This window comes from Hermetia illucens, chromosome 3, assembly GCF_905115235.1.
Source record: "Hermetia illucens chromosome 3, iHerIll2.2.curated.20191125, whole genome shotgun sequence".
NCBI classification, from domain to species: Eukaryota; Metazoa; Arthropoda; class Insecta; order Diptera; family Stratiomyidae; genus Hermetia; species Hermetia illucens.
In genome coordinates, this window is record NC_051851.1 from 152,443,540 (window position 1) to 152,470,515 (window position 26,976).

At 43.1% G+C, this 26,976-nt stretch overlaps 2 protein-coding genes across 10 annotated transcripts in view; one reads left to right on the forward strand and one right to left on the reverse strand.

Annotated features, from left to right (window-relative positions):
- Positions 1-17,882, forward strand: part of LOC119653264 (piezo-type mechanosensitive ion channel component) — a 111,665-nt gene extending 93,783 nt beyond the window's left edge. For all 9 annotated transcript variants that reach the window (XM_038057880.1, XM_038057876.1, XM_038057878.1 and 6 more), the window contains 13 exons: positions 1,664-1,802; positions 1,875-2,146; positions 14,656-14,784; positions 15,152-15,304; positions 15,367-15,511; positions 15,579-15,952; positions 16,009-16,383; positions 16,443-16,624; positions 16,681-16,880; positions 16,939-16,993; positions 17,062-17,263; positions 17,322-17,463; positions 17,536-17,882. In XM_038057880.1, the coding sequence (XP_037913808.1) occupies positions 1,664-1,802; positions 1,875-2,146; positions 14,656-14,784; positions 15,152-15,304; positions 15,367-15,511; positions 15,579-15,952; positions 16,009-16,383; positions 16,443-16,624; positions 16,681-16,880; positions 16,939-16,993; positions 17,062-17,263; positions 17,322-17,463; positions 17,536-17,694 (2,527 nt within the window). In that variant the 3' untranslated portion in view covers positions 17,695-17,882. The remainder of the gene's footprint in view (positions 1-1,663; positions 1,803-1,874; positions 2,147-14,655; positions 14,785-15,151; positions 15,305-15,366; positions 15,512-15,578; positions 15,953-16,008; positions 16,384-16,442; positions 16,625-16,680; positions 16,881-16,938; positions 16,994-17,061; positions 17,264-17,321; positions 17,464-17,535) is intronic.
- LOC119653266 (23 kDa integral membrane protein-like) lies at positions 7,777-8,767 on the reverse strand. Its single transcript, XM_038057885.1, has one exon. It carries the CDS (start codon positions 8,600-8,602, stop codon positions 7,862-7,864), a length of 741 nt encoding a protein of 246 aa, XP_037913813.1. The 5' UTR covers positions 8,603-8,767; the 3' UTR covers positions 7,777-7,861.
- Positions 17,883-26,976: the final 9,094 nt, after the last annotated feature.

Consider the following 26,976-nt stretch of genomic DNA (forward strand, 5'->3'; position numbering starts at 1 on the left):
TTCACAAAGTCTTCTCATTCTTGAATCCCAATACATCTGTTTGGTAGAAGATATGAAATTATCCTGAAACGTAAAAAAAAACTGAGATGAACCAGAAGAATGTGTGGCAGAATATACTGAGGTCTACATTGATGTTTCAAAAACAACACCGGACAATATGCAACGGTCTTTCAGTCTGAAGTGTATGCGATCCTAAGGACAGCAACCTGGGTAATTGGGGAGCAGTTGAAGGGCAGGGGTATCGCAATCTGTAGCGATAGCCAGGCTGCCCTGAGGGCGTTGAGTAGCGTTATCTCATCAGCTAGAAAATAGTTGTGGTACCTTGATTCTGTTTGTTGATAAGGTGCACGAAACGCTTTTGTGTTAAGTAATAGTCGTTGATGTTTCAGCCATAAAATATGTCTTGCGAAGCTGAACTTTCGCGTTGGAATTAGAGATGTTGTCGGTTATAGGTGACGGAAGACTTCCCGGCGTCCGAAATGATCGACGCTTTCTCGTGGCGTGCATTGGCCTCTCCCTATATCTGAAATGTCGCGAAAGTGAACATTAGGAGATTTGCTGAAGTTCTTCGATCAGAGTAAGACGCACAGGAGGATACTTCCGAACGTGATGGCGCTGAAGCTAGTACTCTCGTAGATTCTGTTATGAATCTGGCAATCGCAGCCTGCGGAGTTTTCATGTCCTGGAAGACACCCGACGATAGCAAGCCTTGGTGGACTGCGAAATTGTCGGCCGGCGGTGGAAGTGTCATAACTTGTACCGTCTAGCACAGCGTGCAGGGTATAGATCAGCTAAAAGGCAACTCTGCTGTGCGATAAACAAAAGGCAAAGCTTGCTGCTAGCTGGGGCAAGCCAACGAGGTTAATGGGGATCCGTGGGGACTCGGTTATAAACCCGAAAAATCAAGGCTATGCGGAAACTCTGTTCCCTTAATGCCGAACAGATGGACCGGATTATATAGACATTATACCGTAGTGATCCTATTTAGGTTGATGACAAAAGCGTCTAAGGCGCAGGGATTGTCGACTTTTCACTATGAAAGATCTCTATGAAAAATAAGGAAGAGGAGGTTTAGAGGCAGAGATATTTTAACTGGTGTTTCACCATCGGTAGGATCTACTGCTCGGCGCATTTAATGCTTACCTGAAGGGGGGATTTTTATTTGTATTTTGAAGGTGGTAGGGCTCGTGCAAATGCGCGAAAATATACAAACTCCAAGAGAGTCCAGTTTTAGAGCAAGGAGATCCATAGTGGATACTATTCGTCGAGCAGAAGCACTTAGCATTGATCTTGAACTCGCTTCTCGTAACGTTTCATGTCAGAAATGCCTTCGTACCAATCAAATTCAAACTTGCTTGATTAATCGCGTAATCTTGGAAAATTAAATTTTCGGTGCGCATTCAAGTTACAATGGTTACTCCTTACGAACGGACAATGTTCTCCATTTTATCCAGATTATTGCGTCCTCCATTTGGTGGGGCGCTCAGCCGTTGAGAATTGTGGTACTAAGTATGATGTCCTGTCGTTTTGCCTTTCCATCCATCTCTTCTATTTATAAATTAACGGCAGAGTGCAATGCCGTGAGCCTTAATCTAAAAGAAATAATCCAACATCTTTTTGCTTACAAGTACACTTTAACGAATCATATTTCATTTCATTACAGGGTCGAAGATATTAGCGACTACGATGAGGACTTCACGTCGCGAGATCACAACATATTTATCGAACTTCTGATAGCAATCTGGTATGCAATTCTATCAAATACCGACCTATTGTGCTACATGGCGGCGTTAATTAACCAAGTGAGTAGTTATATCTTCGCTTCAAGTCATATTCAATAATAAATATTTCTTTTTCCTCCAATTTTCTCCCAGGTGGCTGCAGCGAGCTTGTTGTCGTTAACGATTCCATTGATGATTTTCCTATGGGGAACCTTGTCAATTCCACGCCCAACAAAAACTTTTTGGATTACACTGATTGCATATACTCAAACCGTTGTACTTATCAAGTGCGTGTTCCGATTCAAAATGATTTGGTTCAATCAAGCGACAGATTCTCTAACGACAGCTAAAATAATTGGTATTCAGTTTGTTGATGGGACTTCTGGATATGATTTGATTTTGCTGTTGATGCTGTTCTTCCATCGGTAAGTATTTTAGTTTTTTTAATCTTAAATGATGATATCCTCATCAGATAACTCATATTACAAGTGTAGAATTTCTTAAGTATGGGGTTTCTGTACTAGGAAGGGGGGAGGCGTGCTGACTGTTAGGCTTTTAGGTTTTGTGGGATGAGAGGGCATTTGTACTTGGTCAATGAGATCTCTAAATCTAAGTTGGACTTTACTGTGAATAAAGACATTTTCCGGAGATGGGGGAATCAGTTTCTTTCGCTGTGATATATCTTAGATTTGATAAGTGATTTAAAAAGTAAAGCACTGACGTTGTTGTAGAGCGAATTCGACAGCTAGCGCTGGACGACGTGGGGGAAGATTAAGAATGGGTTTTGAAATTCAGAGGATATTTTTGATCTACTAAGTATGCGGAAATGGTGACGCCTTTTTGCTGGTCAAGGTTACGGTCGTTGTATAGTTTTTAGAAACTAGAGGAGACTTCATTAAGGCCCAATTTCGTACTAAGATTAAAAGCTCTGGAGACGTCTGTGACAAATGACGATAGAAATATTGTTGGTAGATTCAAACTGCTCTGTAGTGCTTACTATGTAAGTTGTTGAAAAAGTGTGTGGGATTTATTGTCTAAGAAGGTGGCTGATATAATATTAGTAGTGAGTCTTATATTGATGGAAGGTGTTTAGCAGTGCGACGGGTCTGAAGTTGGAGCGTCTTTTCTGGGTTTCCCTTGTTTTAAAATTGAAAAAATTTCGGTTTTCTTCCATTCATCTGGAATGCAGTTTTGAGTTCAACAAGAGTTTAGCATACCTAGCAGTTTGGTTTTTGTATGGGATCAATGTATGAGTCTAAAACTAAATAAAACCTTGATAACCGGCACTACCAAAGTGGCATTGACCTGCCCAGATATGAGCGATTTGGGTCATCAACGTTAAGTAATTGCTTCACGCATCCGTTCAACTTAGATAAAGTGGCGTTCCTCCTCAGACGTCCTTTGTGACGGACGTATCAACGAACGTTTCAAATCTAAAATTTACTAGACTGTCGTTCGCCCTGTCGCGCTCTATGGTTCTAAATGTTGGATGACTATAAAAGACAATGAATGGTGTCTCCCAGTAGTGAAGAGAATTATGTTGCGTTGGACTAGGGGCATAATACGCCATGACCACCTCAGAAAAGGGGATTTCCGCGATCAATATATAGTTGCACCAATCGTAGAGAAATCGCGAGAGAGGTGTCTTCGATGGTATGGACATATAGTTCATACTGATCAAAACTCACTAATCAAGATTGGTCTGAACATCACAGTCAATGGAGAACCACCAATAGGCCCCCCAAAACAACGTTGGTGCTAGATAGTAATTTGAGACCCTCTCGAGCTCATCCAGATTAGGTACATGACCGCACAATCGATCGAGACGAGTCGATCCCGCTTCAGAATAGGACAAATGTTGAAGAAGAAGAAGATCAGTGTAGGAGATCATTTTGTAGGTTATTTTGTTCGTGCTAAGAGCGGATTTTTTTTGCTGTTTCTTTAGTGTGGTGGTCCGCGCATTCATGTTTATGGGGTTGGGTTGGCAGGTGAGAGATAAGTAGTAGAGAAAAGGTAGATACGTTTATTTTGTTTTTAGGTAGTTAAGAAAGTTGAGAATTCCAGTTTTTATGGATGTTAGAGGTTGAATTTTCTTCTTAATGACGTGGGCCAGGTCCCATAAATCTTTGACTTAGGTTTTATTTAGTATTTCGGTGGTTACTGGCCAGCTCATGGCCAGGGCTTTCCACATGGATTCTACGGCAAGGAAGTTTGGGTAGGATCGGAGTTGTCGGTATTGTCTAAGGGCAATGATTTTTTGATTGTAAAGGGCAACTAGCGGGCCATTCCAACAATATTTGGCTTTGTAGTTGTTGAAAGTTCGTTTGAATGAAGCTTTTTTGAGAGCGGAATTAAATGCGGATTTCATATCCTATTGCCGTGTATGTCGGCACACGTATTTTTGGGTGGTGTTTGGGTTGTCCCAACAAATCGTCAGCGATAATTACCCGAGTATGGCGGTGCAAAATATGTAAAGTCGCCTGAGTTGATCATTTTTAGTCCGTAACGGACTGTAGATGTTTACTAGGATTAGGGAGTAATTTCTTCTTGTTATCAATGAAGCTCCTCGTGCTGCTGTCTTGTCCAAAGAACGGGGAGGAGTTCAAAGGGCCATGACATTTCTCCTCAAACATCTTGACTACGCTGATGTATGTGCGTGTGTATGATGGGGGAGAAGCTACAGCTTCTGAGCAGTCAGGCCGTGTTGGCCCATTGTATTCGCCACCCCCGTTGACTACGCTGATAATATCTGCTTGCTTTCTCTTCGGCTCATGAACCTTGGCCAAACGGCTTTGATTTGGACTGAAGGTAAACCCCAACAAAATCAAGATTCTCAGTCTGACCGGTCATCGCATTATTAGACAGAGCATAAAAGGTGCCATCTTGATTTTTAAAAATTATATGGTAATTTGAAGCTGAGAGGGTATTGGTTACAAGGGTGAAAGTTTCCTGAAAAAATTGTGTTGTGGAAGGTAGATTCCGAAATTCCTACTGAAACTTTGAACATTAAGTTAGGCCATTTTCTTCAACCTGTATTTATAGCGTGTAAGTAAAGTTATGTAACTGTAAATAAAATATTCAAATCGTTTCCGTTTATTAATTTATTTTTCCTCAGACCTTCAGTTTTAATGAGGAAAGAAATCCAGAATCCTTCTATTTATACTTGCTCTCTTAGGTATTGCGGTGCTAATTAAACCTTCATATCTAATATTATAATTAGCGGATTTGGCCATTTGATCCATTGGATCTTTGGTCGATCCTAAAAGAGTTTTCAGTTGGTTGTTCCTGCTGCTAAAGACGACGTCTAAAACATATCTCCTCAGTTTTCATTTCAACGAAAAGGAAATTCCTGTGAATTCGGAAGCTATTTTTCCTCTGGACTATTGATCCGGAGTGAGCTTGGTGATCGCTTGCCGTTGGATCGTCGTCTTTCGTTTGTTGATCAAGCTGCTGATGGTGTGGTCGGGGTACCAATTTAGTCTAGCGCCCTCAAAAATATGGTTCGTCCTTTCATCACTTCCTCCGAGGAAATCGGAAGCGCTAGCATCCGGTGAATCATGTGGTTGAAAGAGGCGACTTTGTGCTGATGAACATGGTTCGAAGTTTTGGAGATAACTTGTTGATGTTTGTCGGTTTCCCGTAGATTTGCAGGTCTAATTTCTTTTGCTTCCTCCAGGAAAACAGTTTCCAGCAAGGTGATTGACCTTCCTTTTCCATCTCTAGGGTGAACTCGATAGTAGGGTACGGTTTATTAAGGAAGTTGTTTTTCTTTATAATAGCGTAGATATCGTCCACATACCGCTTTCAAAATTTTGGAATCCGATCGGCCGAAGCTAATTTCGTTCCTAGGTTGGCCATGAAGATTTCGTTGATGAACGGGCATTGGGGCTTCTGTTAACTGGTTATAATACTCACACCTTCACACTTATGTTGAAAAAGCCAGTCCCCTACTAGAACGGTCGGCTCTTTGATCCGGCTACTCGGAAAAAAGCCTTGGCGCCGAAAGACAGTAAGGGTTCGTCTTCTTCGATTTCCTCAATCAATTGAAGAGCTTTGGAGAACTCACCTCCATATTCTGGAAATCCTTCACTAACCATTTGGCAATCTGATACGTGAGAGACACTTCAGTTGAATCGATTTCCGTCATCTCCTTGTTTGTTTCATGGGTCTTAAGGAGTCCTTTTAATTCTAGGAAGCACTGGGTTTGAGGCTTTCATTTCCTAACAATTCGGTCCACCTGTTTTACGAGGGTTGGTCCTGAGTCTTTTGTACGGTCCATTCTCCATCTCTCCCTTCATCAGGTTTTCGTAGTCCTTTTTATCGAAAATAACTAGTGCGTCCCCTTTATCTAATGTAGAAAATGGGCCTTTCTCTGAGCTCTTTAATTATCTTCGTCTCTTTGTTGGTGTTCCTGATCCTTCTAAAGTGATTTTCCTTGACGGTGTCCACTGCGAAGACGACATCATAGGCTGCACAATTGGGAATACTAAATAGTTTTTTCAGGATGTTTTCGTCTGTACCGCTTTGTTGTCTCTTGTTTTTATGGTAACGAAGGATGGACCAGCTTTGGTAGCGGCACTTTGGTTATTTTTGTTCGGTGAGTCCAGAGGTTTTGGATGAGGCCACGTTAATTTTTGTGACTTGTGAATAGGTGAAGTTTTTAGTTAAGACATCGTTAGCTAAGATGGTTGGGTTGTGAAATTTTACTTTTTTGTTCGATCTCTGGAAAGTGGATTTCGTCATTAACGAACTAACTGTTGTGGGAAAGTAGAACTCGACTCTTTTCTGGTTGTGCTGGTGCGGGTCATTATTTTAATAATGTCTTTTTCGGCTGTTTTTTAGCGTAATCGCCGCGGAAACCGGCGTGGTCATTGTTATTGCAGAGGACGCACAGGGTTGCATAGCGTTTTTGGTTACAGGGTGGAGTTGAGCCGCATTGAAGGCATCGTTGGGGGGATTTGGACCGTTTCTTCGTGTGCTCTAATTTGGCACAGTCTGTGCATAGTTGACACATTATTCTAATTTGACTTTGGAGGGGATGGTTTCTCGTAAAAAGGTTTTTTTTACAGTCCTCGTTAGGATGGCGCTGAAGTTTTTTCCGGTTTATATCACGAAATTCTCTTAGCTGTGAGAATCGGAAGATCAGTCACAATCCTTTCACTTAGTTCCGGACCGTTTAGATCATGTAGGAATCAAGGGGAATGAAGACTTCAAGACTTCCGCGCTAGGAGTTGGACGATACGTGAAGAAATTGCTCGTTTCATGAGTGCTTTTGAAGGAAATTTTCACTCCCTCTCTTATTCAATTTCAATTTCCGGAGGATGTGTACATCGTTCAGGAAATTGCCGTTTTTGTTTCAAACTATGACCACGTGTTTCAAATTCGAATGTACTTCGTTGTATTAGCTTTTGGGGAGTAGGTGCTTGAGTGGGAGCACAGCTCTATTTGCTGTTTGCAATAATTGAATATCAAATTGATGGATCTCGGTGCGAACTCGGGTTGTTAGGAGTTCTATACTAAGGCAGGCCTAGACTGAAAATCGGTTGTTGCGCCGTTGTTCTGTCTTTTGGAGACTAGTCTTGTGGAGGATTTGCGCTATTTTTGTTAGTGTTGAAGGTTGAGGATAAGGGTCGAAAGTTTCTGGGGTCAGGTGAGATGTGGTCTGTGGTGGCAGGATCAGGCGGGAGGAGGATATTTAACAAGTATATTTGGGACCAAGAGGGATAATTTATTGGCATTGAAATTTATTTTTAAATGTACGTCGGTTATGTGCCGCACACTTCACTTTACTCTTAACTAGCACAATCGCAATGACGTCTTTTCTTGAATATTTGGGGCTTCTTTTAATCATTACGTTACGTTTTAAACTTTCCATTATCTATTGGCTCTCACCGAAAATAAAATTGATGGGTTTGTATATGAAAAATCGAGTAGAGTTTGATACTCTCACTACGACTTTAAGCTAGCTCAAGAAGGCTAAAAAAAATATTTGTTAAAAGATTTCTTCAAATGAAAAGTTAGTTCAGACTTTTCTACTTCGTATATTTGGATAGTCGAAACAGTAGTTTTAAGATTACAAACACTCATTCCACTTTACCGATATTGCCTTTAAATTTAAGTCAACCAATTTCAGTCCTCTATTAGTTTCCCGTCATATCGAAGTCTGCTTTTTCAAAAACATGGTCTATCACAGTCACTTGATTTCTTGTTTGCTCCTCCACTGGCCTATGCCTAATCACCCACAGATACACGACCGCAATTACTAAACCAACAATTTCTATTGCCGACACTGTTACGAAAATTGCGATTGCGGCAAAAGTTAACTCTTTTTTAAAATCTATAAATTTCTGGCCGCATCCTATCCTGTAGGAATTCTCCATAAGGCAAGCAAAGTACTCTCTGTCGCAGCAACTTGGCGGTAGATTTATACCCCAATCATCAGGTCCTGTGAATCCGCAGCATTTTAAATTTAACTGAATTGAATTTAGATACGCTGCATATTTGGACGAAAATTGCGAACTCTCCCAGACTTTGGAAATGAAGTCGCGAGCTTGTCCGCCATAAAAGTCTACTCGGACATAGATCAATATAGCGGATACAATTTGAATTATTATTTTAGTCGAGATGATTATTATGTACGCTATGGTTAGTCCAGCTTGCTCGTTGAAGCAGGACACGTATCCTATAACCGATAAAGTGAGAACAGATATGCCTAGAATGATAGAAGTAATGGATGTTATCCGAAAATAGGAGGCATCGAAATAATAGTTCATGCGGAAGATATTATCCCCTCCGTAGGCTATCAGCATTATTCCTATCAATCCCCATAGGACGTTGTATATTAGAAATATCCGGTAGATTACTCTGCTTGGTGACGCCATGCTCTTCAGTGCGGATTAATACTAAAAATTTATTCCGAATAAAATCAAACGAGTGTTATAAACACGAAAAGGAATTTAATTAAAAAATACTTTGAGTCACAAGTTTTAAAAAATTACATTCTATAGTTGATATGTCGTTTGACAAATTGATTTTTTCGTGGTGAAACATGGCGAACTTTGAGGAGACTATGACAATGTTGTCACAATTCGAGCAGGAATAGGGGTGGAAAGGGGCTAGTAGTGGGGACATATTGTTTATAATTTTTCGGATAGGAAAAAGATATATTGAGAGGATAAGTTAATGTTTTTTGTATTTTTTTTTCAATATTTAAAATATAGGAAACTAATTCGGCTCCATGCATTCAACTGATTCTAGCAAAGGCATTTTTTCATCCAGTCTTTTGTTCTCACACATTGTGTTCTGCTTCTCATTTCAGTGAGTAGTCTGGGGCTCTCCCTTCTGATTTTTTTTCGGCTCGCATTATTTGATATCCCAATTTCTTCTTGAAAGATCTGAGTTGAATGGTCTTCACTTGTATAGCACTTCGAGGACTCGATTCAGTGCTTAGTTTCGTCAAATTCTGACTTACAGAGCATCCAAAAGATGTGTAGCATGAATGCCAAAATGACTTCACACAGGAGGAGCAAATGAAGTTTTTAGGGGCACGGAATGTGATTGTGTCTTCGCGTGGTAGGAACCATTATTGGTCCCTGGCCCTTGTGGTTCATGTATTAGTCTGTCCGAGATGGTTTTATTTTGTGTATTTGCCAACATGTGCAATACTTCTCTTTCATCATACAAATTGAAGCAATGTACCGGGAGACGAATCTCTTGTGTGTAGCCTTCTTGTTCCTACCGCTCACCGTTGGAGCAAGTTCGCAGGTACTTCTGCCTTCAATCTGCTTCAAGAATCTGTTATGTCCTTAGAGTTCTTGACCTTCTCCCAAATTGGTGAGTTATGAATTTGCTTTCACCTTTCTTCATTTGAAGGTGATGATCACCTCCGGTCTTATCTTCATTTTGTCACTCCTTTCCTGCTGGGCTAACTTTTGCAATTCTTGGATAGTGGATCTCATTGCGTGATCTAATTCGCAATGGAGCTGCTTCTCTTTCTTCAATGTGTAATCTATCCACTGTCACTTGTAGTGTCCTCTTCCCAACATTCGTATCACCTCATTCGCTTTCCTGTGACGAGCTTATGAGAAATTCAGTTAATAAAATGTAGGATGATCAGGTTTATGTAAGGGTCTTGGGGTCGTTAAAGGGTGAGAGGGTTTGTTGGTAAAATTGCCAAAGAGAAAGTAAAAATGATAATTTTGAAATTCATATTTTATAATAAGGGAATGTTGGGATGAAAAATAGGAAATTGAGGGGACGGTAATTGAAGTATTGAAGGAAACTAAGTAGGAAAAAAAGAAATATGCTGCATTCGTTAGCTCGAGACAGGACAATGTTAATGAAATGATGCAGATGCTACGAAGTTGTGGACATAACACATTTCTGATCAACACGTCCCCGGGTCCCCGGGTTATTATCTTAGCCCAAAATATACGAATGAAACGACATAGACATAAATTAATGAACGTTTGGAGCTTTTAAATAACAGTAGCGATCACGATCACGACGGTTTGCCTCGTATTCCTCCTACCATAGATATTGCCCTTATAGACTTTTCGGGCTGGATCATCCTCATCCATACGGATTAGGTAACCCGTACACCGCAACCTGTTGAGCCGGATTTTATCCACAATTTGACCGTCATGGTATCGCTACTAAGATTTCGTCGTTATGTAGGCTACAGGATCGTCTAGCATCATATAAGGAGCCAAAACTTCTTTGGAGTATTCTTCTCTCGAACGCGGCTAAGAGTTTGCAGTTTTTTTGCTAAGAACCCAACCCAGGACTGGCAAGCCCATAGTCTTGTACAGTAAGAGCTTTGACCCTATGGTGGGACGTTTCGAGCGGGACAGTTGTAAGCTGAAATAGGCTCTGTTGGCTGCCAACAACCGTGTGTGGATTCCATCCAGTCAGAAATTCTAGAAAAGACGTATATATTGTATTTTAAATTCCGTTTAAGAATAATTCGAGCTCTTGGTATTTCTCAAGATGAATGCCAAGTTACTTGCATGCTTTCTCCTTGCAATGTTATTCTTGTAAATTCCCTTTTCAATTAATGCAGATACAGCTTTTGCAAGGTGGAGGTTTACCTTGGGCTATCTTAGTGTTGGTTGCTTGGAGCTCTTCTCTAATATCGGAGTGTCATCCTTTTTCTTCCACATGGTATTTCCTTGTGTATCGTTTTCCACCTTACCCCGTAGGAGGTCCAGGTCTAGGTCTAAATCGTCAAACTTCTCCTGTTGTGTGAGGAGTAGCTTCACGTCCCTCCTTCTGTTTTTTCAACTCCTATGGCTTCTGCAATCCCTTGGGGGATCCTGTCAGGCTTTCCATCCGATGTGTCCTCGGAAGTATTTTTCCTTGGCTCTTCCCTATGTACATGCACAGGTATGCTACTAATCTGTAATTCTTGAGGCAGTTACGGCATTTACTAACCTCTAGGGTCTACTCCGATCGTGAACAGTTTAATCGCATATCTATGCTCTGAGTAATGCGGAGGCGCAGAAGCTTCTCCGTCACTTGTATAACAACGAGGTTTTCGATGATTTCCTGCTCTTCATGAATGAGCATTTTGGCAGTATGGCCAGTCGAATCCCCTTGCCGGATCATCATAGTTAACAGTGGGTCTCCTGACTTCTAAATTCACCCCTGGCGTATTCGTTATTCCATCCCTCTTGGGTTCGTATTTGGGTTTCTCGGGAGCATTCCCCCTCGTGGGCAGATTTCCGCTGCTACTCTCTTCCTTGGCACCCTTGCTGAAGGTACAGGTCTGTTATGAGCTTTTTTAAGGGCCTCTTCTAGTTTCAGATAGCGCTGATACCTGCGCCACCGAGGCCTTTCTCCTTCTCGACGTTTGATATACTAAGCTCAGACGCACTTTTGCTGGTTCCTGCCTTTTGAGCAAGGACCTTTATGTTTGCGGTTTTCGTTGTAGGCCAATGTTGGCCGGGCCTCCACTGCTTGACTTCCTAACTTTTTCGTTCTTGGGCGTAGTTACCTGGTTCTCAGTATTGTGGGGATGTACCAATTTGTGTGCGGTGCTGGGTCTCGCATGCTTATTAGTTTTTTTTTTTAATTTTTTCAATAGGCGTACTCATTTGACCCCCCGAGTATGGGAGTTCGGAGATCCTTCACGTCGTAAAACTTCGCAGCACAGTAGGGTCAAACTTCTCACTGGGGGTACTAGGTATCAGCGAGGCGCTTTTTGTTACGGTCAGTTATCTCTGACTATAAACTATCCAATGACCATAGTTGGTATAACGCCCTGGATTAGGGAAGAGTCGTAGGGTTTTGTTAATAGTAAGATCACCTCGCACAGAACGGAAAGATCAATGACGAATGCAAGAGAGCGTTGTCTTTTGAAGGCTTTCGCGTAATTAGATATCATATCGGCTAACGATAGTCAAGTTAATACTTACTAGGAAGGAGGGTCCGGTTCGGTTTTGGGGGTTCCTTTGTTAATCAATTCACTAGGTCGCGGTTTGTCCTGGAACGTCAGTAAACCCTACATCCACAGTTGTAATGGGGAGATTAAAAGTCGAGACCAGACATATTTGTAGAGTCGTTTGAAGCATGCTTGATAAATGGGATCTTTCCTGAGATACGGAAGAGACAAAGGGTAAGTATTCTTGTCTAAATCTGGTAAGCCTCCTGGTGAACCATCTTCCTACAGACCTATATGTCTATTGGACACTATGACGAAAATCCTGGAGGGAATAATCTACAACAGATTGCTTCCGACTGTAGAGGATCTGGGAGGCTTATCAGACCGACGATTTTGCTTCCGTACGGCCAGATCAACCATCGATGCAATCAAAATGATCGCTGGCTTAGCTGAAAAGCGATGTAAGGAAAGTGTGGCACTAGCAAGTATTGCGTAGTGATTACCCTTGAGGTGCAAAATGCATTCAACTCGGCTAGTTAGAACCTTATAAGAGGGTCTTTGGTGGCAATTTGTGTATTCAGTTGCTTAACTGCGCTTATCAACAGCTACTTAACAGGTGGAAAGCTTTGATACGGTTATAAAGAAGTGGGTGAAAAATGCAAGCCTCGCACTCGTGGAAAAAGCTTATAACGAGGCAGCGTAAGGAAACCGTTGCTAGTATCAGAATGGTGAAGCATATCATCACTTCAAAACTAGGCATAAAATACCTTGGAGTGATGATAGATGCAGAGGCTAAATTTCAAGCAGTATTTACAACATATTTGCATTAAGTCGTCCAATGGTATCATGGTCCTAGCAAGGGCGATACTAAATATACAATACACCTGTATCCTGCTCACAACTAAAGCCGGCAAGAAATTGCAACCGTCTTCGTCCTCCTTTTAATTTTATAAACATGTGGAAGCAGAGAACGCTTGGTGAGATAAACTATGATCTCACGCGGATATCGTAAATATCCACCATGTGGGAAGGACCCAGTGTAAGTTGAGAGAGGCAGAGGAGGAGGGTGATGGGTGAAGAGTGGAGAGGCTAGAGCCATGTCCACCTCGCGACATAATACTTTGCGGTGGTCCCGGGGGGAAGAGGGCAGGAGTTAGGGGGTGGTTTTAGTGTGTAAAAATCTCAAACGCTGGAAGATCTGTACCAGTGTCCTTTGATGATTTTCGCATCCGAAAAAAAAGAAGAAAGGCTTGGCTGCTGGAGAGCCGCATATCAACCAACAGAAAGAAATGGAGAGCCACATATTAACCAACAGAGCGAGGCAGATTGGCTTTCAGTTAACTAAACTCCGTATCCTCCACTCCACTGTTTGACGCTTAGCGTTGAGATAGTGGCATTGTCAGTAAAGACGAATTTAGCGCTGTTAATACGCCGAGCAATATCAAAGTCATTACCGTCGAATAAGGCTTGCTAGATATACATACAACTTAGCCAATGTCCTCGATTTTCTTCCCATTAATTTGAGAGAGAACTTTGGTTTCGTTGATGTTTATTTTCATTTCTACTCTGCTTGCCACTTTTCCAGATCCAAAGCCATTTGACCCAGGTCCACGACTCAATCAGAAAGAAAGTAAATGTTTAAGCCTAAGCATAGTTTTTGAGGAAAAATGTCGTGGTCCATTAAACCACTGTCAACTGATGAGCAGCCTATTCGGAATCGTTTGCCAAATCGTAAATCAAAGCATATGTTTTAGGAAAACTTCGGGACTATCAGCTCTTAGGATAGGTGAGATTCAGAGATTGGGAGGAGCCCCAGTTTGTTCGGAAGTTCTCATCGCATTTCCCCTGAAATCGCCTACCCAACTGCCTCCTGTGGCGTTCGTTGACTTTTGAGAATCTAAGAACGCTTTCTAAAGTAGGAGAGTATGCACATTCTTGATTGAAGAATCTTTTCATCGTAGGCCTGATCAGGTTTGGCAGCAGAATATGAAATGCAGGGCCTCCTTCCCATTCCGCGTTAGCTCCATATAGCCGAGACCACCATCACGGTTGTTAAGCAGATGGCGCCTCGTTAAGAGTCCTATTAGATTCTTAGAGAGAAAGAAAGAGAGCTTTTTAAGGGACCACGAAAATGAGCTATACACCTTTCTACGTTTAAGAGGAGAGTGATAGTGATTGCTCTCTTAAGCGGTTCGTAATGTCCTGATACAAGGAATTAGACGTTGCCGGTCGAGCTGGGGGGCTAAAGGGTTCGAATTGTTACCGCTTTTGTCCACCATTGGGCGCAGATCCTTCATAGAGGCTGCCTCTTGACGTCTGTGACCACTTATCGCTCGGCACAATAGGCACATCATAGCTTGAGATTTTACTATTCCTTGACTTCCTGTTCCATTCCTCAATTGGCTCACTGTACAATAGTCCTACCTCTGAGGATTAATCAACATTCGCCAGGACAAAGTATTTGAGAGCTTTCAATTGTTTTTATTTGTTAAATGGAGAATTTGCTTCAGCATTCCATACTGTTGAGAACTTATCATTTGTTTGTCCACACAGGTTCCTTCTGAAGTCACAAGGACTATGGAAATCAGAGTATAAGTCTGATACTGTTGATGATGGCGCCTACATCCTACTCGACGAACCACCAAAGACTGATGAATTGGACGGAGTATCATCTCAAGAAGTGTAAGTATTTCTACGTTTAAGTTTCGGTCCTTCTAAAATTAATAACTCACCATCAAGGAAGAAGAGATTGTCAAGATTTAAGAACATGATCACTGGTATGACCTCCAATTTTTGCTAAAAGTGAAACCTTGCTAAAATATTATTAAATATGCAGAGAAACTGGTATTCAATAAATGGCGAACAAAAGCAAGACCAAAATATTTCACAACTCAAGAAATAATTTTACAAACTTTCGAAAGAGAACCAAATTTGAGTATTGGGCGAACGATTTTTATACGTTCGGGAGGGTAACTAATATCTTCTCCGTACCATCAGGATCCACCGTCAAAGGACTTTCAAATAATACCGGTTATTGTTCTAATTATAGGAAAGATATTGCTGTCATCACAAAGGACGAAAATACTCTGATAATTGCTCGCCAAAATCCAGGAGAGCAGATTGCCGAGGGAGAGGTATGCGTCCACGTTTCAAACTTCATTGAGGAGCCTGGAAATTATCTGCCGGAAATCATCAAAGTCACGTATGTTGATTTGGAAGGGAATGTTGTTCAGTTTGGAGTCGAAATTTTTGTTTTTATTGCAGGAGCGCTAAGTACTGTTCTCCGATCGTCACATTCTTGCAAGATTTGTTGTACAAAGCCAGGCTCCCGACGGACGTGTATGCGTACATGTTCTTCTGCGACTTTATCAACTTTTTCGTTTTGCTTTTTGGATTCTCCGCGTTTGATGTAAGTAGAATTGCTGGGGATCTTCCTTTTAGTTAGATGATAATGGAGCTGAATTATTTCTATTTAGAATCAACGAGCCGACGGAGGACTTTCAACATATCTAGATGAAAATCGTGTGCCTATATCATTCTTAATTATGCTGATTATGCAATTCGTTCTAATTATCGTCGATCGAGCCCTATATTTACGGAAAGCGATAAAGAATCGACTTGGGTTCCATTTGTTCTTAGTTTTAGGAGTTCATGCGTGGATGTTTTTCATCATTCCCAGCTTGCAAGGACGCGTATTTAATTCGCAAGTCCCGACAGTTATTTTCTATCTGGTGAAATGCGTGTATTTCATTTTGTCGTCGTACCAGCTTCGCTGTGGCTACCCGACTCGCTTATCTGGCAATTTCTTCACCAAAGGATACTCCATTATGAATATGCTTGCATTCAGGATGTAATAGAATAATTTTTATTTAAGGGACGAGTGATTTATGTTCATTCTAATTTCAGTTACATGTTGATTCCGCTTCTCTATGAATTGAGAACGCTCCTGGATTGGGTCTGTACTGATACGACAATGACCCTCTTTGATTGGTTGAAAATGGAAGATATTTTCACGGAAATATATCTCATGAAGTGCGCACGACAAATGGAATCTGACCTGCCGGTGGAGCGAGGAATTAAGAAGCCAATACTCACTAAAGCTATGATGGGCGGTACTCTTATATTCGTCGTATCATTTCTCATTTGGGGACCTTTTGTGATCTTTGCATTAAATAGCGCTGTAGGTATTTCGAATGTGCCTTATGACGTTTCCTTGTCACTGCGAATCGGACCGTACGAGCCAGTTTATGAGATGGGCGCACAGGACAGTAGTATTCACATGTAGGGCTTGCTATATCAATATTTGGTCCAAAAATATATTTCTTGCCTTTATTCAACAGTTTTGATCAATCAATGAAGGAGAACTTCCAGGCGGCCTATGTTAGAAGCAAAGAGGCTACAACGTTTTTGTCGGACTACGATTACAACGATGTAGCCGCTTTGGTGTTAGGAACAAGCTCTGCCTCTCTCTGGAGCATATCACCTCCCGACAAGGAGAGATTCCTTGAAGATTTAGAGAAAAGTATGAACAATTAGAAACCCATTGGTCTATGGTTTCAATGATTTCTTTATTTCCAGATCGAACACTGACGTGTCGATTCCGATATACACTTTCTCGGAAGTTGTTCAACAAAGATAGCCCAGCGACGATTTCCGAGGAAACCGTCTTTGAATTAACTGCCGAGCATCCGGGTCGAGCTGGTCTTGTGGAAATGTTACAAGGGAAAAGTACAGATGTTGAAGTGAAGTTGGCGGCATTGTTACCCAAGTTTTTGAAGGTTTTTTTTTTTTTTATTAATATTTGGAAGGTTCAGGTTCCAATAATATTTTTTCTAGGTCAAAAGCGGTGGAAAGATTAAGCCTGTGACACAGCTCCTACCAGTCAATTTGGGTACATTATTTTCCTGTTGAAGATAACAAAGTGCTGAAACACAAATTCTGCTTTTTTTTCTTCTGCAGAGTACCGTGACCTGACCATTCGTTTTTATAAAGATGCCGCATCGGATCAGTCATGGTGGCAGGTTAATGAATTCTGCCAGGATCCGTTCTACGAAAACGTTCTATCGAAACTTCCTTTAGCTAATTGTGACACAAAAATCGTTATCTACACATTTAGCGATAAAATGTTCCCCTCAATCCTAACAATGCTCACAGCGGGAGGGTAGGTACCCAAATTTCGAGCCCCGTTTAATTAAACTAATCAACAACCATCTTTCCAGAATAATCGGTATGTACACTACAGTGGTTTTAGTAGGCTCTCGTATCCTGCGTTCGTTCTTCGCGGGCTCCAGTCGCCGCGTCATATTCGAGGAATTGCCTTACGTCGATCGTGTGCTACAGCTTTGCTTGGATGTCTATCTGGTCAGTACTTCAAGCGTTTTTAGGGTAAAACTCATACTTATCCCAATGACTATGTTTGCAATTATTTCACAGGTCCGGGAAGCAAGGGAATTCGCTCTGGAAGAAGATCTTTATGCGAAGTTACTATTCCTATATCGTTCGCCTGAGACTATGATAAAGTGGACCAGACCCAAAGAGGACAATGAAACAGATGATACGGCAAGCGGTAGTGCCAAGCGAAAATCAGACTAATTATTGATTACTTCCAAAAATGAAATGAATCTCAGCGAAAAAAAAAATATAATAGAAAAATATGATTTACAATCGTAATTTAATAACATGTCATTAAATGTATGTATACATTTTTAATGTTGTCATAAAAAGAATTTTTTATATTTTTAAACGTCGTAAAATAAAGATATGAAAAAAAATAACTTAATTCTGACGGTTTTCATTCAAAAGATCTGAGAAGTTCATGTTCTTGCTGGACAACTGCTAAGGACCTCTTGCAAGGTTGTGGGGACTATTGAAGAGAGTTTGGTTTGGAAGGAGTCAGAGGAGGAGAGTAGTATAAAGCCCGACGATATTGCAGTCCGATTCGTGATCTCAAATGTGCGTTTACGGACAGAGTGCTGGACTCCCGCAACAGTACGCTGTCGGGCTAGCGACTAAATGCCTCTCTCATCGGAGGACTAGCCTGGAATCGCTTGACACATTACTTGGGGCTAGCCCTACCGGCTTTGGGAGTCTTCAAACCAGGGAAGGCAACTCAAGGCCGATACTCCAGCTGCAGCTCTGTCCGCTGCTGTTTTGATTTCCTCTCCATCTTACGGAATTGAAGGCATTTCTGACATCAAGCATTATGAGGAGTACTATTCGTTGAGATCGGCGGCTATGTGTCTCGGCTCGATGAACCGCAACTACGAGCTCCATAACAGCATCCACTATGGATCTCCCTGTTCTGAATCCGAACTGCCTTGGGGGTAAGTCCTCGGCAGCGCGGATCGCTTCAGCGACTCTAATCTTGATGAATTTTTCGAGCACTTTCCCGGACGTGCCAAGCATATACACAGCGGACGGTATGCAAACGGCAGCTCCGGGTCTCCTTTTCCCTTGCTGAAGCGTGAGTCTGGCCACCTTCCAGCGACAAGGAAAAATGTGCTCATTCAAGCAAGCGTTGAACGCCTCAAGCAATAAGTTTGGCCGTTGGCGGAACACCAATTTGTAAATTTCCGCTGGGATACCTTCAGGACCGGGCGCTTTCTTATTTTTCATAGTGAGACCAGCTTCTTCGAGCTATTGATATCAACCCGTGCAGGATGTCTGGGGAATAATGCCCGTACAATGCGGTTCATCTGGTACCTTATCTTAGTATGCAGGGCTTCCGCAGAGCCTCTATTTTCCGTGGGCCAAACTTATAGCCAAGTCCCCACGGGTCCTCATTCATTTCGTTGACTAGGTTCTGCTAGCCGTGAGCTTTGCTTTTATTTATAGCGCTGCGGAGTTTCCTTTTTGCTGATCTATACTCTGCCTTTATGGCGTATATCTCCTCGTTGGCGTGTAAACGTTGTGCCAAACGGCGGAGCTTATGACACTCCCTTCGTAGGTCGACAATTTCTGCCGTCCACCAGTACATAGAAAGCTTGTCACAACTGGGTCCCCTCCAGGGCATGGAATCCTCACATACTGCCGTTATCAAGTTCAGCACTGAATTTACGACAGTGTCAGTTGTAACGCTACCACTCCCAGTCGCACTTCAGCGCGACTCTGCCTGTTCCAAGAGCTTCGACGAATTTCCCGATGTTCAGTGGGAACGCCGGTTGGTGCACACCGGCAAGTAGTGTCAACCAACCCAACGAATGCGATGTACTGCTGATCACTTGCCAAGAAGCCTTCCAAGAGTCGCGACCCGTTCGCCGATGATGCTAAGAATTCCGACGCTTCCTTCACAGTATGGGTACCGACACGTTGGCGTGGATCCGGTGTTTAAAACTACGAGTCCGGTTCTTGCCGCCATTGCCATAATCCGTTTCCCTCTGGTGTCTGGTCGAAGCATGCCCCATACAAGGGCCCTAGCATTAAAATCACCGCCCCTCCGTGCCTCAAACGGCGTCCTCCACAGCATTAAGCTGACGCCGGAAGTCCGGCATCTTTTCATTCGGCGTAAACGCTAAAAAATTTTATCCCTATACATTTTCTCGACCTTACTCAAATACACGAAGTAGAATGTCGTCTTGAACCCAGATAGCAGTGGCACCTGATAAGTCGATCTGCCATGAAGCCGGGTCCCTGTTTCGGTATTGCTAGATCAGCTTTACCTCTGCAGTGAATTGTGCTAGTAACTGGTGAGCGGTTGCACTTCGGTGCATGTTAATTTGTATAATGTGGATCATGCGATTCGTGCCCTTGCCCTTTCTAGTTCCGCCCTAAAATTTGGACACCGTCCCGAGCTCGCAGGGTGTGCGACGCTGTCACCAAATGCGTCACGATCCTTGCAGGGAACGCAACTTTCGCTTTCATTGCAGGTCTTCGCTTGGTGACCTACGTGACCGCATCTCTGGCATGCTGTCCTCCTGTCGGCTCTCTTGCAAGTTGCTGACGTGTGTCTATAGTTCAGGCATCTATAGTACATGATGGGGACTATTCGCATTCGTATCCTGCATACTACCCACCCATTTTTTATTTTCCCGCTGTTAAGGAGTTTCCTCGCAGATTGTTCGGGGACTTTCACCACGGCGAGTTTTTCGATTCGAGCATTTACAGAGGTGATACCTATCCGGGGATTGGTTACCTCTGGACATTTACGTTTTATGACCTTCTCTACTTCGACCTTTTCTGTGAGTTAGCTAAGATCTTGGATTTGTAGAAAGCACATAGGTTCTAGACTAGAAACAAGTGCCTTCTCCCCCAATAACTCCTTTACCGCTTCTTGGTAGTCGTCTTCGGGACCAGTTCGACGAGGACACCGCCACCCTTTCTTTTCCGTATGGAAGACACTTCTGCTCCGCTGTCTTTAGGTTTCACCCTGTAGCGGATTTCACTAACGACTTTGAGCGTGCTGCCCAGGCTGTTCAGTACAACCCTGCCAATTATCTTGTGGAGAGTCTTCTCTGTGCATTTACTTTTAAGGTAGTCGCTTCAGGATCTTCCACCCGAAAGAAGTGAGTTTGATTGGCCGAAACTCTTTCGTGGTTCGTGGCCACGTCTGCTCTCTTTTAGTATGAAAACCACGCGCGCACGTCCCCAAGAATATGGTTCGCATCCCAAAGAGATATAGTTCCGGCAAATCTCCACAAGCTACTAATTAACGATTTAATAGTCTCACACGACTGAAGCTGCATACCCTTCAAGTAAAGCTTCGACACACAGTCCTCCCTGGTGGGAAAGTGCGTCTGAATCAATAGCTAGAGGGTTTCACCAGAAGATTTTAACCGGGAGCCTTTCGACATTTTAAAAAAGGCTGGGCTTCTATGATTCTTGGACCGAATTTTATTGAGCCTCGCAGATTTGCTGGTGCTTTTGTTTTGAGAATAGTTCAAACAGAACCGTAAGTTTCCTGAGGCTGGACACGCACCCCTCGGCATATGATATTCAACCTGGTATTGGGGTCCCTATTGCGCCTTCTGATGAATTTGAAGAGCTAAGAGTAACCCTTGCCTTGTTCCCTATTGAGAATTTTATCTTTCGGTGTTCTATAAATGTCCAGATTTTCAGCCAAGTTTAACTTCTTTGTATTTCTGCCTGTTTCACCAACTTTGCATTCTCCCTGGAATATATATGGTTGCCATTCATCCCTCGGTGGGGTATAGCGCGATTAGTGCACCTGCGTGCAATCGTCCGCCGTTACCTGAAATGTCCTTCACCTCATTCTACCTTCTCTACTGTTCGCCCGCCCCGAACGTCAAGCTTGAATGAGTGCACGTTTCGATTAAGCACTCTAAAGGGGCCCTCGTATGCTGGTTGCAGCATACGAGCTTGAATGAGTGCACGTTTCGATTAAGCACTCTAAAGGGGCCCTCGTATGCTGGTTGCAGCGGCCTCCGAGGGGCGTCCACCTTGATGAGGACCTGGTTACATGTTTCGAGATCCCTAGGGGTGTTGACCTCCGATGTCGGGTGTCGGGACGGTGAAGTCGGCCGCATCTTCGAAACCGCGTCCTTAAGCAGACGCAGCATTCCCGCTGCGCCACGGTAACAGTGGAATTCACTTGTCATATGCTGCTCTCATATAGTAACACAGAAAGGGCACTAACACAGAACAGTATCAATTTGATCTTTTTGTTGAGATAACTGCATTTCCAGATTTTAGACAGGGCAGCGAAAGCGGATCTAGAGGCGGTTCAGTGATGATCGACGCCTTCGATGCCTGTGCCCATTAATGCAGATAGGAAGAGTGCGATGACCCGTCAGACTAAGAACCTTTATTTTCAGTCCAACTTTGCTTATCGGTGAGAGAGCAAACAGATGACATCAGCGTAGTCGAGGTGTTTGAGGGAAGATGTCATCGTCCATTGAATTCCTCCGCGCCCTCCGTACAAGTCAGCATGAATCAATAACAAGAACAAATAATATTAGTGACAGGATGCATCTCTAGCTGACTACAGTATGGACCTCAACATTCTCCGAGATTTTACCTCGGTGCAGTACGTAGCATTTTGCGCCATCATGCCTTTCCTTGGTAGAGCACTTCACTTGCCTGTTCACCCTATCGAAAGCGCATTATTCCAAAATGATTCACAGGGTGTTAATGTGGTCAATGCAGGAGGATCCAGAGCGGAAACCAAACTGCAGTCTGCCGATTGTTTTTTTTTATGCGTTCCCTCCAATTGTTACACTCAAAACGGGTCTTTTGTGATTTGACGATTATCTCCCTCTTTTACTTTCTGGGGAAGATCTCGGATTCTCAAGATTTCCAGTAGTAGATCTGGAGAAACTGCAGGTGCAGTGATAAACAACTCGGTGGGAAGACCATCAAGTCCAGCGGTTTTACACCGTGTGCTTCTCTTCTGCTTCGAGGAATAGTCCGTATCTGCATATTACGGTGACTAGCCATTTCATCCATAAGAGGCGGAACCTCACCGGATGTGGTGTGGTGAAGAGCCATGGTCAAGTGTTCTTCCGACCAGCGCATTTGCAAATTCTCTCTTGTAATGGCATAGCCTGTGCTGAACTTCTCGGGATTTCAGTCGGTATCTGAGTTCGAGTACGTCACGCCCGTTATCACTCGCAGCGGTCAGTAGAGACTTTAACCCTTTCCGTTCATCGATCGGCTTCCGGGATTCCGTAGTTAGCCTGATCTTATCACGCCGAAAAAAGAGCATCGATATTTTCAGGCGGGTTACTCAGTATATCTGTCGTTCGATCAGCAAGGTAATTCTCTTTACTGTCGCGCGACAACTGGGTCATACAAGTCGTCGATGTTGAACTTAGGGGGTCCTTGTTCTCCAACCCTGCGCGAAGTGGCGGACGAAACACGCAGCGAATGTAAGTGATCCCTTAAGAGGCCGATGTCAGTGCCTCTTTTGTTAAACACATCCAGGAGACAACTCCTAAATCTACTACAGATCGCGAAGTGGTCGATCTGATGTACGGTGTTGGTCAGTTGAAACCCAACTGACCTTATGGATGCTCTGTGGTCGAGTTCTCCTGAGCATTCAGATCACCCATCACGATCGCAATGTCACCTTTAGGAAGGCTCCCCTGAACTGCGTTTCATTGCTTATAGAAAGCATCCTTCTCCAATATATTGGAAGTCTCCGTTGTGTGACATTGTACACCGGAATCTTGCAGTTAGAAGTCTGTCAGAAACCGTGTTGTGGTAGCCGTCAGAAGCAACCCGACACCAGATTCGCGTGTGCTCCCACTTGGCTTTCCAGAGTGTAAGAGCACATTGTCGTAAGCGCGGCGAAAGGGAGAGGAGTACTCTGCCGAGTCCAATCATATTACTTCGCTTAGACTCAAAATGTCCAGCTTATATCGCTGGAATTCCCATTCAAGTTGGAAAAAGCAAGCATTCTGGGGACCAGGTCGATAACCATGGCGTCAGTCCCTATCCGAGGCGTTGTTGACGTTTCGATAGCAATAAACTTTCAAAATTTGCAGCACAAAAATTTCTATCCCTTTTAATCACCTGTTACGGTAAATGGGGAAGACTTTAAGTGTATTCTTAAGCCCCAACTCATAGGCCTCTCCCTGGAAACCATGTGGTTATTTACGACGATATGTTTTGTTGCCTCCAATCTTTTTTCTTTTAACTCTGTCTTCTTCAGGTGTTCTCCAAGTCGTGTTTTCACATTCCTTTTGGTTTGCCCGATGATATCTCGAACTTGGCCATTTGATCTATTGGATTTTTGGTCGATCCTAGAAGGGTTTTCATCTGGTTATTCCTGCTGCTGACGACAACGTCCAACCATGTTTCCCCAGTTTTCACTTCAACGAAAAGGGGAATTTCGTTGAATTCCAAAGCTATTCTAGATTTGGACTGTTGATTTGGATTCAGCTTGGTAAGCATTTGCCGTTGAAGCATCCCTTCGGTTGCTGATCAATCTGCTGATGTTCCGATCTGCTTCGTCTTTTTTACCACGTTATTCGAGGAAATGGCAAGAGTTAGCATCCGGTGGAGCACGTGGTTGAAAGAGGCGACTTTGATGATAGCGCAGATATCACTTACATAACTCTTACAATACTTTGGCACCAGAAAGGCCGAAGCTAACTTCGTTTCTAGGTTGGTCATGAAGATTTTGCTAATGAACGGAGAAAGGGGTTTTCCTATCGGAGCTATTTTCCCATAAAAGTAAAGTTCTTTTCCTCCACTTAGATTTTGACTAGCTTCATACATTGCTTTACCTTACCTTTCCGTTGTGGGTCGTAATGTTGTTGATGAAGCCTATCTTCCTCCAGAAGGGTTGCTTCTTTAACCGGGATACTCGGGAAAAAAACAATTGACGTCGAAAGACACTATTATTATTCTGTTAAGGGAAAGTCGCACTGCGTCCTTAAAGAACTATTGTGCCCCTTTTGCTGGTTATAGTGTATTTATTAATCATAGTATCTCAAGCAAGCCAATAACCGTCAGGAACTTTAATATATTCCCTACTTATAGATCTTTCAACTTTGCATCTGATATTAATTGTTCTCCCAGACGCCTCGACGTACTTTGTGCAAGTGCCAGACTCTGTCCCAGGACGTGTATAGAGGTTTCATCACACTCCGCATAAAATCTGCAGGCAGTGTCGATAGATATTCCTAGCTTCCCTAGGTGATAATTTAGTTGGTAGTGACTACTGAGTATTCCCCCTAGGATTCGGAGGTTCTTCTTTGTAAAGTTTAAACAGACCTCTGCGTGCTTGGGTTCGTATCCCCCCATTAAGCACCCTGGACTGCTCCATTCCTGGTACACCCGCCCAGTATAATTCCCTCAACCGTTCCTCTTCATTTTTTAATGCCATAGTCATGAAATTGTTTCTGATTCCACAGAAGGGTTCTGGCCCGTGTAAAGGCGTCCCTGCTCGCTACTTGGTTAGTTTGTCCGCTGTGTCTTTGCTTTCCAACCCAGCATGGCCTGGAACCCAGACTATCCAGACCTTGTTGGACGAGCCGAGCGTATTCAGTCTCTCAAGGCATCCCCAAACCAGTTTAGAGTGAGAATAGCAATGTTCTGCCCCCTGTAGCTCCTATGGAAATTGAAAGAGACACATCTGTCTATGGCGTATATTTCCGCCTAGAATATGCTAGTGGCCCATTGGCTCCAGATACATTTTCATTGGACCAATGACACCGACACCCGCTCCCTCTGTTGTGAGGGATCCGCCAGTCATGAATCAGTTATGTCCCAGCCACGCTCTGCCAATTTACCTTGTTACTTCAGCGTGTTTCAAACTTCTTATCAAAGTGAAACCCCGTTGCCATGTTATCCCTTGGAATCAATAATTTGGGATACCGCCTAGAAACAATATCAATCTTCCTTTGGTTTAGGCCTCCTGAATATTGCCCTCCTTGCCTGCATTTTCATGTGCAGATGGAGAGGGATTAATCCTAGAAGGACCTCCAGGGATGCCGTTGGGCATGTCCTCATTGCCCCAGTGATACACACGCAAGCCAGTCTTTGGAGTTTGTGTAATTCCCTGGCTTGTGTGCTGAGCTCAGTTCTTTCCGCTCCATAGGTAATCATTGGCCTTACTATTGCAGTATATATCCAAAGTAGTATCTTTGGACTACAACCCCATTTTTTTCCTGCTATGAACCTACAAGGCATCAGAGCCCTCGTGGCTTTCAGACAAGTGTTTCCGACATGTGCCTTCCTGAGTAATTTTTGGTCTAGCGTAATTCCCTAATATTTGACCTCTGTTTCTCGTTTCACCTTCATGTCATGTAACCTTATGGCTCTCAGGTGATCAAGGTTGCATCTTGCTCGGTAAGCTTTTTGACAGTGATGTAGGGGCTTACGCTTTGGAACGTTAGTTCTAATATAGTTGTCTATGACCTTCTTCTCCGTTTTGAGTACGAAGGATGTTAGGCAAATTGGTTGGAAAGATTTTGGGTGAAAAGGATCCTCTGCTTTCGGAATAAAGACCACTTTTGCTCATCTCCATGCCCTTGTTATAAATCCCAGTACTATGCTCTCCCTTACCACCCTCAGAAGAGACTCTAAGATGATTCCTAGGCCTCTCTGGATTAGTGCTGGGAAAATATCATCTCCTTTAGGTGATTTCAGTGGTTTAAAAGTTCCCACTGCCCACCTTAGCCTAGCTTCTGAGCAAACTCCTTTTGCTGTTTCCACTTCTCCTTTCTTCTTCTTTTATTCGTTGTTGGGGTGTCAGGCAGAGTATTGTCGCCTGCCACTGTGGGGTATGATTTCTGAAAGCAGGTATACCCTGTCCTCCTCATTCTCGGTAAATGTCCCATCTTCCTTCTTCAAACAGACAGAGGATATTTCCCCGTTTTTGGCTACAGCCTTGTATAGCCTGGTTGCTTCTGTGATTTGTTCCATCCCTTCACAGAATTCCCTGAAGCTGTTCCGTTTTGTTTCCCTGATCGCGTTGCTATACGCAGTCAGTGCATTTTTGTACCTCTGCCAGTCCCCAGTTTGTTTTGCCCGGTTGAAGACTTTTGGTGCCTCTGTTCTCATTCTGGGCAGGTTTCTGTTCCACCATGGTACATCCCTTGATAACTGTGTTAGTCGGACAGCTGGCCTCATAAGCTTCAATGACGACTGCATTGAGGTTGTCCACCACTGTTCCAGTTCGCTCCTGATGTCACTGCCCCCTTCAAAATGGGCAATGTTGTTGCTCAAGTGCGTTGCGTACGATTTCCAACCCATTCTCCTGGGATTTCTTATTATTCTTTTTATTTCGAAGTTACACTTAATGTTGAATCTGATTATTCTGTTATCAGACATTGAGGGATCATCCGACATTGAGGGATCATCCAATTCCTGACCATTCCGCTCACTATAGTATTTCCTAGAGTTATGTCTAGTACCTCCTGTCTAGTGCTAGTCACAAATGTTGGAGTGTTCCCTAAGTTAGATATTTCT